The 18,321-nt window shown below is 29.8% G+C and overlaps 2 protein-coding genes across 5 annotated transcripts in view; one reads left to right on the forward strand and one right to left on the reverse strand.

Moving 5' to 3' along the window:
* Window positions 1-5,818, forward strand: part of LOC108691713 (uncharacterized protein CG4449) — a 7,452-nt gene extending 1,634 nt beyond the window's left edge. For all 4 annotated transcript variants that reach the window (XM_018199588.1, XM_018199581.1, XM_018199605.1 and 1 more), the window contains 4 exons: window positions 537-723; window positions 4,795-4,995; window positions 5,112-5,256; window positions 5,322-5,818. In XM_018199588.1, the coding sequence (XP_018055077.1) occupies window positions 537-723; window positions 4,795-4,995; window positions 5,112-5,256; window positions 5,322-5,611 (823 nt within the window). In that variant the 3' untranslated portion in view covers window positions 5,612-5,818. The remainder of the gene's footprint in view (window positions 1-536; window positions 724-4,794; window positions 4,996-5,111; window positions 5,257-5,321) is intronic.
* Window positions 5,819-6,160: 342 nt separating this feature from the next.
* LOC108691655 (V-type proton ATPase subunit E) lies at window positions 6,161-13,130 on the reverse strand. Its single transcript, XM_018199517.1, has 5 exons — window positions 12,962-13,130; window positions 12,321-12,496; window positions 7,483-7,651; window positions 7,180-7,363; window positions 6,161-6,888 (listed from the first exon to the last, which is right to left on the reverse strand). Exons 1-5 carry the CDS (start codon window positions 12,992-12,994, stop codon window positions 6,770-6,772), a joined length of 681 nt encoding a protein of 226 aa, XP_018055006.1. The 5' UTR covers window positions 12,995-13,130; the 3' UTR covers window positions 6,161-6,769.
* Between the last annotated feature and the right edge of the window lie 5,191 nt (window positions 13,131-18,321).

The following is an 18,321-nucleotide window of genomic DNA, read 5'->3' on the forward strand; positions in this document are numbered from 1 at the left end:
ATAAATTGAAATATTAGCATCAACTTGCTGTTGCGTTCTTAATTCTTGATATTTCAATTGTTTTTATACAATTGAGCGATAATTTGATTTTACATTGATTAATTGTAAAATTAAAATTGTTAAAATATTCGAAACAGTTAAAATATTCGAAAATTAATAAAAAAATTATATTTAAATCTTTGTTTAAAAAACATTTCATGATTAAAAATTCAGAGTAGAATCTGTTTTCTTTGAATAAAACGATTACGAAATGTTTTTTAAATAGAGATTAAAATATAAATTGTTTTAATGATTGACATTTTTAATATTTTAACACAATTTTAATTTTGTAGTTTAACGGTTAAGAGGATGCTGAATAATGTTTGTAAAAATAAATATTCATACAAATACGCAAACGTTTCAACTCAATCTAAGATTGAAATATTTGCATACGAACGATATTCATTTTTATACAAATTATTCAGCATTTAAACTTTACTCGATTTTCATATTCCTTTGTTTGTTATTGTATAATATTTTATTTATTTCACTTTCAGCATTGTGCCGAAAACAAACTGTGAAGACATGAATAGTCATAATAAAGATATAAAAGATGAAATAAATAATGAAAACGTATATTATGATGAAATAAATAATGATGAAATACAAACGCGAATCAGGACGGTAAGAGGTAGACGGATTAGAAAAAGTATTACTAGAGCTGTCGGTAGGCGAACTAGAAGGGTAATTTTTTAAATATTTTTTAAAAATGTGCGCGCGCGCGCACACACACACACACGCGCGCGCGCGCGCTCTCTCTCACACACACACACACACACACACACACACACACACACACACACACAGAGAGGATGTCCGCTCGTGTGTAGATAGAATTGAGTCTAAATTGAGTCAAAAGGTCCTCTATCATTTTACAATTTCCGCAATAGTTAAAATATTAATTACTAAAAATCGCTGAATATTGGTTTTTAATAATTTTTTACTCAAATCAATTTTTATCAACTTTACAGAAAAATAGCGAGAGACAAAACTTGTTAATTTTCTTCTTATAAAATTCTGAGAATTTTTTAAGAATTTTTAAATATTATTTTCTCATGTTGATAAAAATAGTTGCCAATAAGAAAATGCAGTACTAAAATGTTAATAAAAATTTCTGAAAAAATTCTTGGTTCTATGAGAAGAAAATAAATAAATTTTGTTTCTTGCAGTTTTTCTGTAAAGTTGATTTGAGAAAAAAAATTATTGAAAACCAATATTCGGCAATTTTTAGTAATTAATATCTTCTTAACAAATGCGAAAATTGCAAAATGGTAAAGGACTTTTCGATTCTAGTTTGATCACTATCTATCTGGTCATTATCTACAAATGAGCGCTTTGTCAAAACTTACCGGACACCCTGTACATACAAGATGTTTCAAACAAAAGTTGTATGGTATGGAGGAGGACATAAGAAGGAACCATTGATTTGACCTTGGATAGCGTCGCCAAGGTCACATCGATTTTTTTTAATGGACATCCTATTTTTGATGGCAGAATTTAATAGCTGATGTCGACAGCTTTTCAAAACGCTATAAGAAAATATTTTTTTATTAAGTACTTTTTGAATTATGATGCTTGAAAGTTACAGTATTGCTGGCATTAGCATTATTCAAGATGTCCGACTAACTGCTAAAACTTGAATGTTGTCCAGGATTATATTCTGAATATTATTTATGAAGATCAAAGCTATTAGAGGTTGTTCCTCTTATTTTCATTTTTACGTAAAATGAATTTTTAATGCAAAAATGAAAATAATAAGGAGAATAATTTCCAGTGGTCTTGATTTTGACAAATATTATGCAGGACATAATTACTGAACAATATTCAAGAGGTTTTAATCGTTGGTCGGATACCTTGAGTAATGCTAATGCCGGTGATATTGTAACTTTCAAGCATCATAACTCAAAAAGTACTCAATAAAAAAATAACTTTATCAGCGACATTACCCAAAGTTAAACTGATAAGATCTAAATAGATCTTTTTGAACTCTACAACTTTTGTCTGAACAATTTTTCTCAATAATGTCGTGTTTCTAAGATAAAAATTTATAATGCTTTACTTTGAACATCCGGTGTGTGTGTGTGTGTGTGTGTGTGTGTGTGTGTGTGTGTGTGTGTGTATGCGTGCGCGCGTGTGTATAAATGCAAAAAATTGAAACGCGTTGCTTCATAAAAGTAACGCGTTATCGTTATTTAGAAAGTAATGATTCACTTTTTAAAAAATTATATTATTTTGTAATCAATATTAATTGTGAAAATGAATATTAAATCTTAAAATTTTAAGCTTTTCTTTATATTAAACATAACGTATATCTAAATCTTCGCTGTTTCTTTATATTAATAAAATTGGAATCATTATATTATTTTAATTTTTTTAATATATGCATATCTTTAGTAGTGATTGTAATTTACAAACGCAAATTTTATTAAAAACTTTTATTAAACATTGTTTTTAAACATTAATGCCGTTATTAAGAATGCGTTTAAATATTTACTGTCAAAAATTTATCATTATACATTATACAGGGTATCCGGGAAAGATCGGAACAATGCTTAAGAGAAGATTCCTGAGATTATTTTGAGTAATCCTAATATCAAAATGTTGAAAAAAATTTTTGTTAATTTATCAAGTATCAGGATGAGTATTAACTAGTTGAAACGTTAAAAGTTAAAAAAGAAGTTAAAAAGTTAATAATTTTTAACTTAATTTAATTTAGTTACTTTTAGTTACTTTAAACTTTAATTTATTAACTTTTTTAAATTGAAAATTTTTCTATCTTTCTTAATGTTAATATTTTTTTCTATAAAATCTTAAACATTAGAAAATTAATTTAGAAAAAGTTCAATGATTTTACGATGATGAGAGATTCTATAATAAGAATCACATCATATAGTAGTTTTTATTGACTCGCTAAATTTTGTTAATTCCCGCTTATATTTGAATCACACTAATTTTAAGTATCACAAACGTTTTATTATGTTATTATATTTCAGCAACATGAAATGAGCCTTAGATGAAGAATTGTAGAACAGAGTGCACATCCTATTTTCTAAATTTTTACGTATATTTTTTGTAATAAATATCTAGTCGATATAGTCGTAAACAGAAATGAATAGTCGTTTCAGAAGTTAAAGAAAGAGAAATAATGCAAACATATACCCTTCTCTTTCACAAGATTTTAACAAAAACACTTTATAATGTGACTCTTATTATATATAAATTACATGTGGATATAAAATTAAATTTGCCTAATAATCTATATTTGTAAGAGTTATTTAAAGTAATCTCATTTTAAGAAAAATTAGGACATTCTAATCTCAAAAATAATTTTTTCAAAATTAACTTTTTTTTAAACTTAAGTTAATTCTTTATTCCTTCAACTTTCAACTTAATTTTATAAGCCATTAACTTTAACTTAATTTAGTTTAAAAAAAAACATTAACTTATCCAATCCTGTCAAGTATCAATAATTAGAAATAGCAATAATTTTATCTTCGTATACATAATCTTTATATTGATATTACATTAACAAGAGACAACAATTAGCTTTCTCTTAGCACTTTGCGTTGTGTCATACTTAAATGCGTAAATTTTCGGCGGTATGATTGACTAACTTTAAATGTTTATAATTAAAATAAAAACTATTATAACCTTCGGCATTTTGATATTAGAATTAAAATAAAAATTTCAGGAATCTTCCCTTAAGCGTGTTCCGGTTTTCTTATTCTCACCTTGTATACTATGGATTTTCAGTATTGATAATAACTATCGGAATGCCTAAGATATAAAATACAAAACATTTTTTGATATTTAAATTTGTATTATTTAAACTTGTATTATTAAATATTTCTAACCAATTAAAAGTAAGATGTGTTGACTAGTTACAAAAATAATAAGGGATTAAAGTAAGGATAAAAAAGTAATGGCTGAATTCGTAAAAACGATGTTATCATCACTGTCTAACAAAAAAATAACGATCACTGAAGAAAATAATGAAAACGGTAACAGTGTTACAAGAAGTAACTTCAATTTTGTATAAATGTATTATTTATCTTGAAAGCACGAATTGAATTTGGGAATCATTTTGATATCCAAATATAATTTAAATTGTTTTTAAGATACACACCACACACACACACACACACACACACACACATACACACACACACACACACACGCACGCACGCACGCACGCACGCACGCACGCACGCACGCACGCACGCACGCTTGTATATAGATGTACAGATATAGCTATAGGGGTGTGTTGAACTTTTTGTCGCATGCAAGTAGAACAGTCTAAACTCAATCGAAAAGTTCTTTTTTGATACAATTTTTGTAATAGATAGAACGAGATTTATTAATTTCTAAAGATTTCGCCCAATAAGCGTATATCTGGGCCTATCGTCAAACGCATATCAATTGATTACGATCTAGGCGCGCACGCGCGTGGGAAATCGTTTACTATATTATACAAGCAATAGTTAAAACAATAGTAAAAAAAAACAACTCGTTGATCTCACCGCGCGTTTGCATTTGGCGGTAGATATTGGACTGTTATGCGTTTATTCAGCGATCTTTAGAAATTAACTATTACGAAAATTGCAAAATGTAGAGGACCTTCCGAGTTTAGTTCGCTCTATCTGCACTCGAGTATTGTTTCAAATATTATATTCTTTAACACCCTGTATATGTAATCTATACGCATCGATGTTTAATTCAAGATGATATTGCATAATTTTTATATCAATGTTTCAGCGTTTGCCTATTGATCTAAAGTACAATGTGGAAATTATGGAAAAAGAAAGGCAATCCGAATCTTGCAATGATGTAATTACACTTTCAGATGATGTAATTGCACTTTCAGATGATGATGGTTACATCGAAGATGATAACTATGAGATAAATATAAAAGTGTATTGGCGATCAAACAGAATTGATCGTTTAAGTATGCGTAGAGTATGTATCTCAGTTATGTATGAACTAGTAATATATGGCAAATTGTAGTTTCATATAATTATTTTTATCATTTATTTAATACATATTCGTGAAGATAACTTTCTGTTATTTTATAGCATGATAATTTCAAAGGTATTTTTGAGCATTATGCCAATTTAGAAGGAGTTTCCGTGAATGAAATCTTAATCATGAAGAAGGATAAAATTGTCCATCATACCGATACACCTGCATCACTCGAAATTTCCATTATAGATATACTCGGTTTGTATAAATTAGTCGTTGATTTATATGAATACAATAATGTAATGTTTACTTTATACTTGCAGATGGTGGGATAGTGAATCCAGGTATGAACACACTATCCAAGGATGAGAGCAATGATAAGGACATATGTAATATTAAAGTACAAACAGCGAACAAAAAACAGTCTTTGACTATTCCACTTAAGAAAGATGAACCGTTCAAGATGCTATTTGCTAATTGCGCCGAGCAATTTGGTGTGAAGGAGAATAATTTAAAGCTTTACTTTGATGGAGAACAAATTAATCCATCAGATACTCCAGAGTCTTTAGATCTCGAAGGAGAAGCATGTATCGATCTTCATATCTCTGCGTAACGTGTAATAAAAAGATAGCTGAAATTTTTTAATACATTTTACATACATTGTGTTCATTTTGTATGGTAAGCATAATTACTTATACATCATACATTCTTTATTACGTGTAATAACATTTTAAAAACACACATGTAAATTATCATCATGTCAGAAACTATATATAGCTGTCATTTGTAATTTAATAGAAGTGACTGATCAATTTTTAAAAAGGCCTTATTAATGTGTACTATTTACTAATGTAAATAAGTAGATTTGCAGAAATATACACGTTCTTAAAGAAATAAATACAAGCAATAAATATATAAATCAACTTTTGAAATAAAATGGCATTTATAGTAGAATTATTAATTATTAACGAACATAATATTTATTACTGAGATTTTATCTTTAGTTAGTGTTACTAAGAGTTAAGAAGTAAAGAATATGTTAAATCAAAATAATAGTATGTAAGTATTTGCATGGATTATGTTTATTGATGTAATATTAAGTGTTATGACATTAGATTTGTGGAAATAAATTTTTTAAAAAGATATTTTTACAACAACAACGAATCATATATTTATTGTGATACATTATTATATTATACATAATGTACATAATATACTGATATATGCTCTATAAGTATACAAATGTATTATACACATATAAAGCGCAACACATTCAATACTTTTGTTTATTACGATTTTGCAATATATTGACTGTACTACATTGCATTTGCTATTCTTTTTAACACAAGCAGTCAAGAACATTATTAATTATTAATTATACATTTCATTCGCATTAACATTCCTATCCTGAGAAAGTACACTTTGTCTTATTTGTAATCAATTTTAACAGAAATTTTGAATCGATATTGAATATGTCACGAAATATTTCATCTCTATACACTTTATGTTCATGATTACCGTCTGTCAGAAAGATAGGGATAAAATAAAAGGATATTTGTGATGAGTACTATACAATTTGTTTACGACTCTTTCAACGATAAATATTGCACGGCAATTGATCAAATACTTTCATTGAAAATATTAGGCACGAATCTCGACAAAAAGTGTGTTGTATGCTAATTTTATTCTATATAATACATAATAATGTGATAGCAATTTGCTGTTAAAAGGAATGTTTTGGAGAGTCAATCAATTGTCGAGAAAAACTAGCTTAATCATTAAATTTGCGATTTGAATTGTGTCCAAACAGGGCAGAACGGATCTCGGGTATCAATTGTTGCGCTATCAGCTCTAATCTGGTCTCCAAAGTATTGCTAATCTTTATGCGCCCTGTGGAACAAGAAGTTATTTTGTATGCAATATTAATTCAGCAATTAATATAATTACTTTTTTAAAATCAAAGTTATTTGTATAAGTAATTTAAATCACTAAAATTTACGTGATATATTTTACATATTTCTCATTATTTTTGCAAAATATTAGGTGTGGGAAAAGGTGTGTTCGTGGCGCATTTTTTAATGCCATCTAACGGAAAAAACGCCACGAACTTTTTCCCACACCTAATATATTAAAATTAATAATTTTAGTACAACAAAAAATATATTTTGACGATATAATTACCTTTGGATGCTAATAATTCCACACCTCCGCAGCTTTCTGTGGGTAAGAAATTATCAGAATCGATTTTCAAGACAACATCTTTCTTAGTTTTCTGCTTATACTGCTGCTGAGTGTTGTCAATAAGGGATTCTACGAGTGACAGATCGACTTGACGAACACGAAGAGTAATGTTTGATTCTGTTAGCTGTAAAAATATAAATTACTATAAAATTAAATTACTATAAAATTATTTATAAGATTAAAAAATGATAAACAACGTAACACATGATGATAACAAAATAATTAAAATTATAAAAATATTACTTGATAAAGTCCTTGGATTATCAGCAGTTGGAGAATTTCTCTATACTGCGCAGGATTATGAGTTATTTCACCTAATCTCTTTCTAGCTTCTTCAAGAACATTGCGTACATGATCTTCGCGCACTTTTAAAGCCTTCAATCGTGCCTGGTTAAGCATGTTTGAAGATTGTCTACAATTAATAAAATTATAAAATAAAATACAAACGCATATTAGATATTTTTATAATTTTTTATAAAATAAATTAAATTAAATCTTAAAGAGATCCTAAAATCATCTGTTTTTTATCGATTGAGTAGGACTTAAATAAGGACTTGCATACATATGGTTCATGTATTACTGATACGTTACTATATACTACTACATCAATAACGCACACAAATTTTCTAACTAATCCTTCATATTAGGTATCTTCTTCTTCTTCTTTGGCTAGTGGATCTCACTTATAGAGTTCGAAGTATCACGTTTCCAATAAAAATTCACTGGGCTGGAAAAGACCAGTTAGATCAGTGCATATCTTTAATATAATTCTTCATTGTCTTCCATATGTCGATGAGGAAAAGGAGCATTTCTTGTCAAAGATTACAATTACAAAAGAAAATTCAAAGAAAGTTCAAAACAAAATTCTCAGTTTATCTTGAGCATAGATAAATGAACTTAAGGACATTATTTATAATTTCACGATTAGCTCGCCATTTAAATATTTAAATGAAAAAAAGAGACATTAACTTAGTTGAAAAGCAGTAATCCTCCAGGATCTTCCTGTCATTTTTCAGAAATGGACACTTTCACATGATATGGTTAATATCACTCCCCCTCCCCCCTCCCAAGGATTTCGCCACAGACGTACTGGCGTTTCGATCATGCCCAATTTAAATTTTCTGCTGTTCGTCCAAGCGTATCCCATTATCATTTGGACGATTAGACCTAAGTTAGATCTATCTAGACGACATTTATTAAAAGAAAATGTTAGTTCTATTAAAATAATTCATGTAATAACTACCCGTGTTCTTATTGAGTTTTTTTTTAAATTTTGCATCAGCTTCATATTATATTCGTAATCAAACTAAAATCTCTAAAAGTGAAATTCTGTTATGAAGTGGAAGGTTCTCACTAGCATCTTCTTTAGCAGATTTATCCGCCAATTCATTTCCCACTATTCCAACATAGAAAGGGCACCAAACAATTTTATTAGGTAGTTACAAGAAGAAAAATAGGACACTTTACAGAAGATATCCCTGATACTGGGATCCAATTTTTTCAGTTATATTAAGTATTTAAATATAATTTTAAGATTCTCAACATTGTTCATGTAATACTTAGTCCAAACCAAGGAAGTTTTATACATACAAAATGGAAACTTGTATATAAAGTAAATATAAAATATATAAATAAATATATTATTACAAGTTAGTGTCAGAGTATCAATCATGTAACTTTATTTCGAGGAAATGTAAAAAATAGTAAAAATTTTCATGTAAATATGTACATATACACATATATATTAAAAATTCTTGCTTTCCACATTTCTGCTATAGGATAAAAATTACACGATTGACTTCCAGAAGCTAATAATAAGATTATTTTTCAACTATTTTTGTTTTCGACATTAAGTCAATCAGTTTAGAGTGCATTACTATTTATATTTTAATTATGAAAGGAGGAAAGAATTTTTAAATCTGTAAAGGCAATTAGAAAAATACTCATTCAAAGGATAATCGATATGGCAGTGTTGCTGCGCGCTTAGCGCCGAGCCACTCCGCATCTCCAGATAAAACACAGACGATTTCAAGATCCCTTTAAAATTATAAGTTTATCATAATAATTTCTAACAGTTTGCACAAGTGCGTGTACGCATGTGCACGCACGCATAATAAGATAAAGCTAATATTAAAATATGTAATATTATACAGGGTAGGCTAAAAGTATGGATACCAAATATCACATAAACGATGCACTTTAGAAAAAAATGTTTCTTACAAAAGTTGTAACGGTTAAAAGGACGCATTCAACGATAGTAATTATTTGACCTAGGATGGCGTTGTCAAAGTTAAGTCAAAGTCAACATGAATTTTTTAAATGGAACTTTCCCTTTTTCATTACATATTCTTGTAGCTTATCTCAAGAGCTTTCCAAACTATAATTAAGTTCGTTTTCATTAAGTACTTTTTTCATTAAGTACGAGTTATAAAGCTTGAAAGTTACAGTATCGTCGACATTAGCATTACCCAAGATGTCCGACGGCTAAAATCTCTTGAATGTTCAGAATGATGTTCTGAGTACATTTTTACATAAAAATGAATTTTCAGTGCAAAAATGAAAATAAGAGAAATAATTAAAACATTCATGTTCATGTTAACTTTGACTTAACTTTGACAACACCATCTTAGGTTAAATAATTAGTATCATTGAATGCGTTTTTTTAGTCTTATAACTTTTGTAAGAAACATTTTTTTCTAAAATGTATCATTTATGAAATATTTAAGTGTATCCAGACTTTTGGCCCACTCTGTATGATATTAATATAATGCACAATGGACCAGAATATCAGAAAAAGTGGCCAAAATTATTCAATTAAATAAAAATGCTCCAATTGCTGTCAAATTTGATACTCGAGGATTTTTGAGGCTGTTCCAAATCTGAACTCAAAATTTAGAAATTTAAAATGGTCCAATATAGCAAATGACTTAGGAAAGACGGACTGCTATATCAGTAGTGGGAAGATCCACTCTTTCGTCATCATAGTATTAGTAATGTTCATGTTGTTCTGAAAACTGGAAGCTTTTTGCCACGAATACGCGCGACGAAAGATCGACAAAAAACAAATGTTTAGCGTTTGTCTGGAATCGGGAAGCATGGTTCAACAAGTGTTTTTAACCCATACACAATTTCAAGAGATGTTCTAAAGACATTAAGAGACTACAGATTTAAGGGGGCTACTTTGGAGTCAGCGTGATAAGAGGAGCGCATTGTATTAAAAGATGTTTGAACTTTTCGGTTATCGGTTTTAGCTATCTTCAGCAGCAAATATATAATTAATACATTAATAATTAATACATTAATATTCTCTATCTAATCAGAAAGTGAGAAAAGTATAAACATCATACAAAGAAGATGCCTGTCTTCTTGATTAACAAGTGATTGCGTTCTCAATTCCATATAACACTGCAGTTAAGTATATTACAATATTGAATAAATAAAAAAGATTTATATAAAACATGTTGTGATGAAACTTAAAAATCATCAAGATGAATGTTCTTAACTATTTCACGTCTAAGAATGTAATGATTAATACATATTATACTATTAATGATTATATAAGTGTAGATTGCGCTCCTCTTACTGCGCTGACTCCAAAGTAGTCTCCTTAAATCTGTATTAATTTTTACAATTATTAGGAGTTCTATTTTATATTATTCTTTATTTTAAAGTGATATTAAGAGAACTTATCCATATGTCCAAAAAATTGCCTAAGACGTCTCTTGAATAAAGGTGGAAAGAATATAAGATGAAATATTGCGCATAATTTGACGATAGCAATACTGGAAATAACCAATTAAATAAATGTTCCCTAATATGCACTTTCCTGCGTATAATAGCACTAGTTATATTGGAACAGCCAATCAAATGTTATCCAAATTCACTCTCCTACTGTGCATCCACAAGAATACTTCATCTTATATTTTTTTCACCATGAAATAAAGTGTGCTGTATGGGAAGGTTACAATACGATAAATTTTACTGTTATATTCATTTAAGTAAAGTTTTTTAATAAGAGAAATGATCGATTTTGATATATTTTCTATTATTTAAATATGAATTATTAATTTTTAATACATTCGTATTAAACATATTAATTAAATTAATTAAATAAACAATTTTCAGAAATATATAAATTTTCAGTCAATGTAAATAAGTGCTTCAATGTACTAATATACGTAAAGAATGGCTGCATTCAGCGGACTCAAGTCATAGTTGAGTGAGCGCTCGCTGTTATTTGATGTATTCTTCCAAATCTAAGGCTGTCAAAGTCTCGCTATAAATGCTTTTAATGGATTTAATTAGAATAATTAGAAGAAAGAATTTTATAAACTGACCAATTAAAAAACGCTTCAAAGCGTTTGCAGCATCACGTTGACCATATCCTAAAATGCTAATTGGATAAAATGCTAATCTAAAAGAATATACCAATAACAATGCACTCACTTAACTGTTGAGTTCATTGAACGCAGCCAATACGTAATAAATGGGGGCCAATTTCCCATGTGTACGCTCTGTGACTATTTACAATTTCTGTGAATTAACCAAAAGCGCACAAAAGTCGCTGATTTAACTTCACGTACACTGACAGCAATACAATAATAGTTCATTTTTATAATTTAAACATGGTAGTATGGCATATTGGCATCATGAACATAGGGATTGAAACATAGGAGATAATACATGTAAAATTGCTTGCAGATATATATTTTTATGCATTCTTACGTTTTCTGTACTATTTTCATGATAGATATGCATAATAAAATGAAGAAATTGATGTATAATTTAAATCTATAATTGTTACTGAAATTTATGAAAATTTACAGGACAACCATTTGTCGTCCTCAAACGCACTTTTAAACTTTAAAGACTTAGCAATAGAAAATTAATCGATAAATTGACTTGAAACTTTCACAAACAATATTTTAACTTACATATTTGATTGTTATAATATATTTCATTAAGCAAAAATCCAAAAGCAATTTTTGACCACTTTTATCAGTCTCCTGACCCATTACACACAATGTATAGTATATACACATAATAAAATAAAATAAAATAAAATAATTTTTCATACATACATCTTTTTTTGCAGTTCAACTTGTTTTTCCTTTTTCTCATAATATTCCATGATCTTGAGACGCTGTTGTTGCACCAAGCGTCCTTTCTCAATATTAAACTCTTCTTCTGCCTTGGCATCTATTTCCTCTGCCTTTTCATTGGCCTCTTGTTCTATGAAGGCCATCATATGCTTGATCTATAGTCATATCATTTTTTTTTAGCTTCAAATCTTTATTTGCAATATCTCTTAGTAAAGGACTTCAATTTAATTACTAAATTTTTCAATGTTTGTTTCACAGATATTAAAATGACTAAAGAATTCTTCGACGAGATATCAGTTATTGTCTAATTTTCATTGTCATTCATTTGTTCGATTTTACTCTCACTTCGTTCGGCTTCTGATACAAAAATCGCGATTTGAAGCAGCTATGAAAATCCAAAATATTTGAGAAAATGTACAATCTCTCTTGGGAAATGTACCTAACGAAGGTAGTTTTAACGTTTTAGCGTAACAATAAATAATCGAAAAGATATTAATAGCGCAAAAGTACAATGCTGAATTCGAAGGAGGCGATGGCGAGATGGGGAAAAGGATGGATTATTCTGTGAACGGAAGGATGCGTCACATAGGAGACTTATTTTTCCTCGCTGCTTTCCTTACCTGCTTCTGAACGTCTGCATCGCTGAGAGCCATGATGTCGCCCGGTCAATTTTCTTCCCTAAAGATGCTCGGTGGGCTCGCAAGAACTTGAGATCACGAGATTCAGTGAAGAACGGTCAACGCCTACGACAGCACATCCAACACTCGGCGTAACGTCGGTCATATGACCCGAAGCATGACCAACCAGAGACGCGTTCCGAAACGCACGCGACGATGGCAGTTAGAGAACATTAGGATTCAAATGTTCCAAAATTTACTGCCGGTACTGAAAATCTATAATGCACGTGATGCAAACTATATTTTCAGTAATTCAGCTACAGAAAACAAATCTATGCTCATCATGCGTGAAATAGAATGCATCCATTCATCAGGATGAGGGTCACATAACCAGTTTTCTCCTTCTTTCGTGCCTATGGAGTTTTGATGACCAATCAGAAGAGAAGCAGTTTGCCTCTCTCCCTCAGAGACTCTCTAATGACAGTTAATCGTGATTCAAGGAAATCGATCAATCACAATCAAAATCAAGATCCACGTATCAAAATATTCGAATGATTGATTAATTTGCTTACGGCCTTACTATTACTAGAGAGAAACCTGGGTATCAATCATGAAACTTTATCTTTAGAATGAAAAGTGAAAAGTGAAAATTTTAACCATTGAAGTTAATGGAGAAATTTATCACTTTTCATTTTTTATCCTAGGAAAAAAGTTTCATGACTGATACCCTGTAGAGGGATTCTCTAAACGTCTTATGATTGTCGCTAGCATTAACAAATGGCAGGATTATATATTATTCACAAATACAACACATTTTTGTCATTTTTGTGTTTCTCTCTTCGTATTGTATTTTGAATCAATGAAATTAATAATACATATGAGAAAGGTTGTGTGTTCTTAGCAGCACTAGTCGCAGAAAGTGTAGACGAACGGTGCAATAAGGTTGAAAAGAGTACATTGCAAGATAAAATGAGATAATATGGATTCACTTAACTTCCGACTTCAAGCTACAGAATGCTTGATCTATATATGCCGTTGGTGTACATAAATGCATAAATTTGAAATGGCGTTTTCGCGTCAAAATGGATGTAAATTTGCGATATTTTAAGCCAGTATTTATAATCGATTCTTATTTCAAGGCTGTCTTAAGTAATGTCTTAAGACGCTAATGCAGCCTTCTGAGTAATTTGTGATTTCTTATGACGTATTTAAGACTAAAGTCTTGATTATAGGGAATTCTATTGGTCGTGGCTTCATTCTGCCGATTCCGTTCCGCTAAAATGTATTTTCCTATATTTCATGGAGCGGAATTTCCAAAATGCGCAATTAACGCTGACCAATCACAAGAACCTTCCCATAGATCATTTTCATTAGATCCATCGGAATAGCGTTTGTTATTGGCTTGCATTAATTACATCTACAAGTTCCGCTCAATGAGACATAGGAAACTAAATTCTTGCGGATCGGAAATCACATACAGGGACATTGCCCAGACTTCATTTTATATATTCATTTTTGATTTACATTTTCGCCTTTCTCTATACTATATATACAACATTCGTGTTCTGATTACATTGACTGTATTTATCTGGAAACTCAATTAATTACCTTCAGGATTATGTTCAGATTCTTACCAGAGTGCAGTTCTACCCAGATATCATTCTTGTTATTTAAATGAATATTAAACAAGGATGACATAACATCCGGAGAATATCCAGATGAGAATCCCAATATATCTCTGCATGTTGATTAATCATGCGCTAAGAAACAGTTTTCTTTATTTAAACCAGCTTAACGAGATTAGTTTTTGTAAGTATATATATATATATATACATACGCACACACGCATCGGCGAAATCCGCAAAAAAAATAAATTTGCGCAACAGAAAACGGTGGAAAGTCATAACCAATCACGAGCGTTCCGCCAATTCCGCATTATGGGACCGCATCTTAAAAATGAAATCACACGATGCGGAATAGGATTACGGAATAGAGAATGCGTCATTGGAGCAACCAATTAGCGCTATTCCGCATTTGATGTTGCGGAATAGAAAGTGCGTAATATACTATTTTGAGAGGTTAAAATAATTAGATGTTGATTGATACGATGAAATTGTTTAATGTTGAAACGAATGAAGCAAAATAAAATCTGAATGCATAAATATAAATACCAAGATAAAAAATGCATTACGTGCGATTTCAGTGTGTCCTTTTCCGCACTTTTCCATCACGCAAATTTTGTGTGCTGTGTTTACACGATGGAAAAATAATAATAAATACGTTAAAGTAGTTCAAAAAATTGTTATGAGTATTGTAAATATTAATTGTAAAACATTAAATACTACAACAGTGATAATTGTTTTTACAATTTGATAAATTATATTTCATTTTAATAAGTAAATTATTAATATAAAGTTAGTAGTGTTTAAATTATATATATTATATATATCCTGGATGCATCTTTGACGTATCATGTGAACATAGCATACAAAACTTGCGTCATGAGAAAGTGAAGAATAACGCTGATTGGTTGCTTCAATGTCGCATTCTCTATTCCACAGTCCTATTCCGGACACAGTTCGTGATTTCACTCTAAGATCTGACTGAATACCGACCTTATAGAAATCTAGTGACTTTAATCTATCGCATTTGACAACGCCGTTATTTCTATGATTTATCATTATTTTTTCGGAGCAAGCTTGCGGATTGAAACAATTACACGATGATTTCAGATTTAGAACAGCAGAGCCAGCGTGGTGTGAGAAAGAGAAGCGAGAATTCCTGAGACTCGGACGCGAGAGGATTTCCATATCGTAGAACTTAGCCGCGAGAAGATTTCCATATCATAGGGTTTAGCCGCGGGAAGATTTCCGTATCGTAGAACTTAGTTGTGAGAAGATTTCCGTATCGTAAAACTTAGCTGCAAGAAGATTTTCGTATCATAGAACTTGCTGCGAGAAGATTTTCGTATTAAGGTTGACATAGATAAGTTAATATCGCGTTTCGTCACGTATGCGTGGCTGCTTGCTCTTCATTTCTCATATTAAGTAAAGTTATAATAAAATAAACTAATGATTTTTAATGATCACTAAAAGAAAAGTATATTTGATTCAAGGATCCTGTAACTATCCCCAGAGATCCATATGCTTTTCCTGACAATATAACTAATAAATCCTTTTATTATAATAAATCTTTTTATTTAAGAGATTGTTATATCTGTCGATCTCTCATCTCACATTTTCTTATAAAGATCCTATCAATCTGACCGAATATAATACCTGTGCATGCTGTTGATATTTTTCATTCTACTTTTTCGTTACACTCAGATAGCAAAATATTAGCAGAATATAGACTAGTAGCAGATTTGATCAAAAGATGTTAGCAGACTGACTATAATTGATGTTGCATTCTGCCGACAGAACCTGTTAACATTCTATGCAAACAGATTGGCAGCACTCAATAAAAAATTTTTCATGTATGAGCATGTGTAAATGTGTATAAACATAAATATTTATTAAATAATTTACATAATTTTACATGAAATATGTCCATACATATGTTTATACATCTTTTTTCTGTAAAATTATTTTTTAGTATAATAGAAATAACAACAGTAATATGAAAACATTAAAAATAATTAAAAGAGTAATTTTCATTGTTTAGTTTAGAAAAAAAACAAGTTTGAAGAAATGTAAAAAATTACTTATGTATAATTATATATAAAATTATGTATAATTATGTATAAGCAATCTTTTTTAAACATTTTTTCCAAACTTGTTTTTCTTTAAAACGGACGTGAAAATAATTCCTTTAATTATTTTTTATGTTTTCACAATACTATTGTTATTTCTGTTGTACTAAAAAATAATTTTACAAAAAAAAGAGGGGTGTATAAATATATATGGACATATTTCATATATAATTACACATGTTTATGAATATTTATGTATGTTTATACATATTTATACATATTAATGTATGAAAATTTTTTACCGGGGCAAAACCTGCTGACAAAATCTGATAACAGATTGCGAGCAGAAACTGAGCAGAGTCTGCATAACTTGATAACAGCCTGGCAGTAAAAACCGAGCAAAACTTGCTATTTTCATATAAGATCTCGCCACGAGATGGACTTATTTCTCGTAAGAAAACGTCCGGAAGTCCTATAAAAATTGGCGTATATAAATCAAATCCTAGAGATTCCCAAGCTCTTTCAAATGTGTTTTCTGAATCTCCGAATATTTTTTAAAATATTTTTTTTATTTTGTAACTTCTCATGTGTATTTTGAAATGCGAAGCTAATCAATATTTTAGCAATAAAACTGTATTGTTTGTTTCCAATTTTCACACCGATCCATTATTTTTGCATGAAATTGAATGGAAAAATAATGGATTGCTTTTTACTACACCTAATATATAATTATATATATATATACACACACACACACACACACGCAAAATTTCTTATAAGAAACCAGATCGTTTTAAATGAAAATGACAGATCTTGCTGCCAATTTGCTGTCAGATTATGTCAGCAGAGTCTGCTCGGTTTCTGCTCGCAATCTGATGTTAGATTATGCAGCAGACTCTGTTCGGTTTCTGTTATCAATTTGCTGGTATAGCATGTCAGACTTTGTCATATTTTTGACAACAGTTTGCTGATATTGTCTGATGATACAAACTCTGTAAACAATTTGTTGTCTTTCTGCAATCAAAAATTGGTAGCAGACTGCTCAAAATCTGTCTCTTCAGATTTGGCTACCTGGGATTCACTGAAAAAGAGAAATATAAATGTACGTAATAAAGGGATTGCTGTACAAGATTAAAAAGAAAGATTAAAAAAACAATGATATTTATTCTAGTTTAATATTAAATTTTAAATCATGCCAAATTAGATTGACAACTAAATATAATAACATGAATCCGCATACGTCGTTTAAGTCAATCTCTCCATCTATTTTTTCCTTTTTATTTTTTGTATTTTCGTCTGTTGTCTATTGGTTGTATCCATAGTTGCTAGGTCTCCAGATATCAATTGGAGACTCCAGTTTTTGAGATCAATTTCCAGTTCTCCAGCAAAAAATTTCTAGTTTTTCGCTCGTGTAGGGTATTTATTAATTATTACGAGTTTTCGTTCAAAATGTTTATTTTAAGATATTTTTGCTATTATTACTAAGCGTAATGTAGAAAAAAAACCAAAGAAGAGATAGAAAAGCTATTAAAATAGATGTATGAAAGATGCTAGTTTTCACAAATATTATGTTACGTTAAAGATGTTGTAGCATATTGTTTTTTGTGTTTTACATAATGCTGTATGGTGCAATATTTAAATTATGTGGAAAATAATAAGAAAGGCTCTGATT

Source organism: Atta colombica, unplaced genomic scaffold (assembly GCF_001594045.1).
Source record: "Atta colombica isolate Treedump-2 unplaced genomic scaffold, Acol1.0 scaffold106, whole genome shotgun sequence".
Lineage (NCBI taxonomy): Eukaryota > Metazoa > Arthropoda > Insecta > Hymenoptera > Formicidae > Atta > Atta colombica.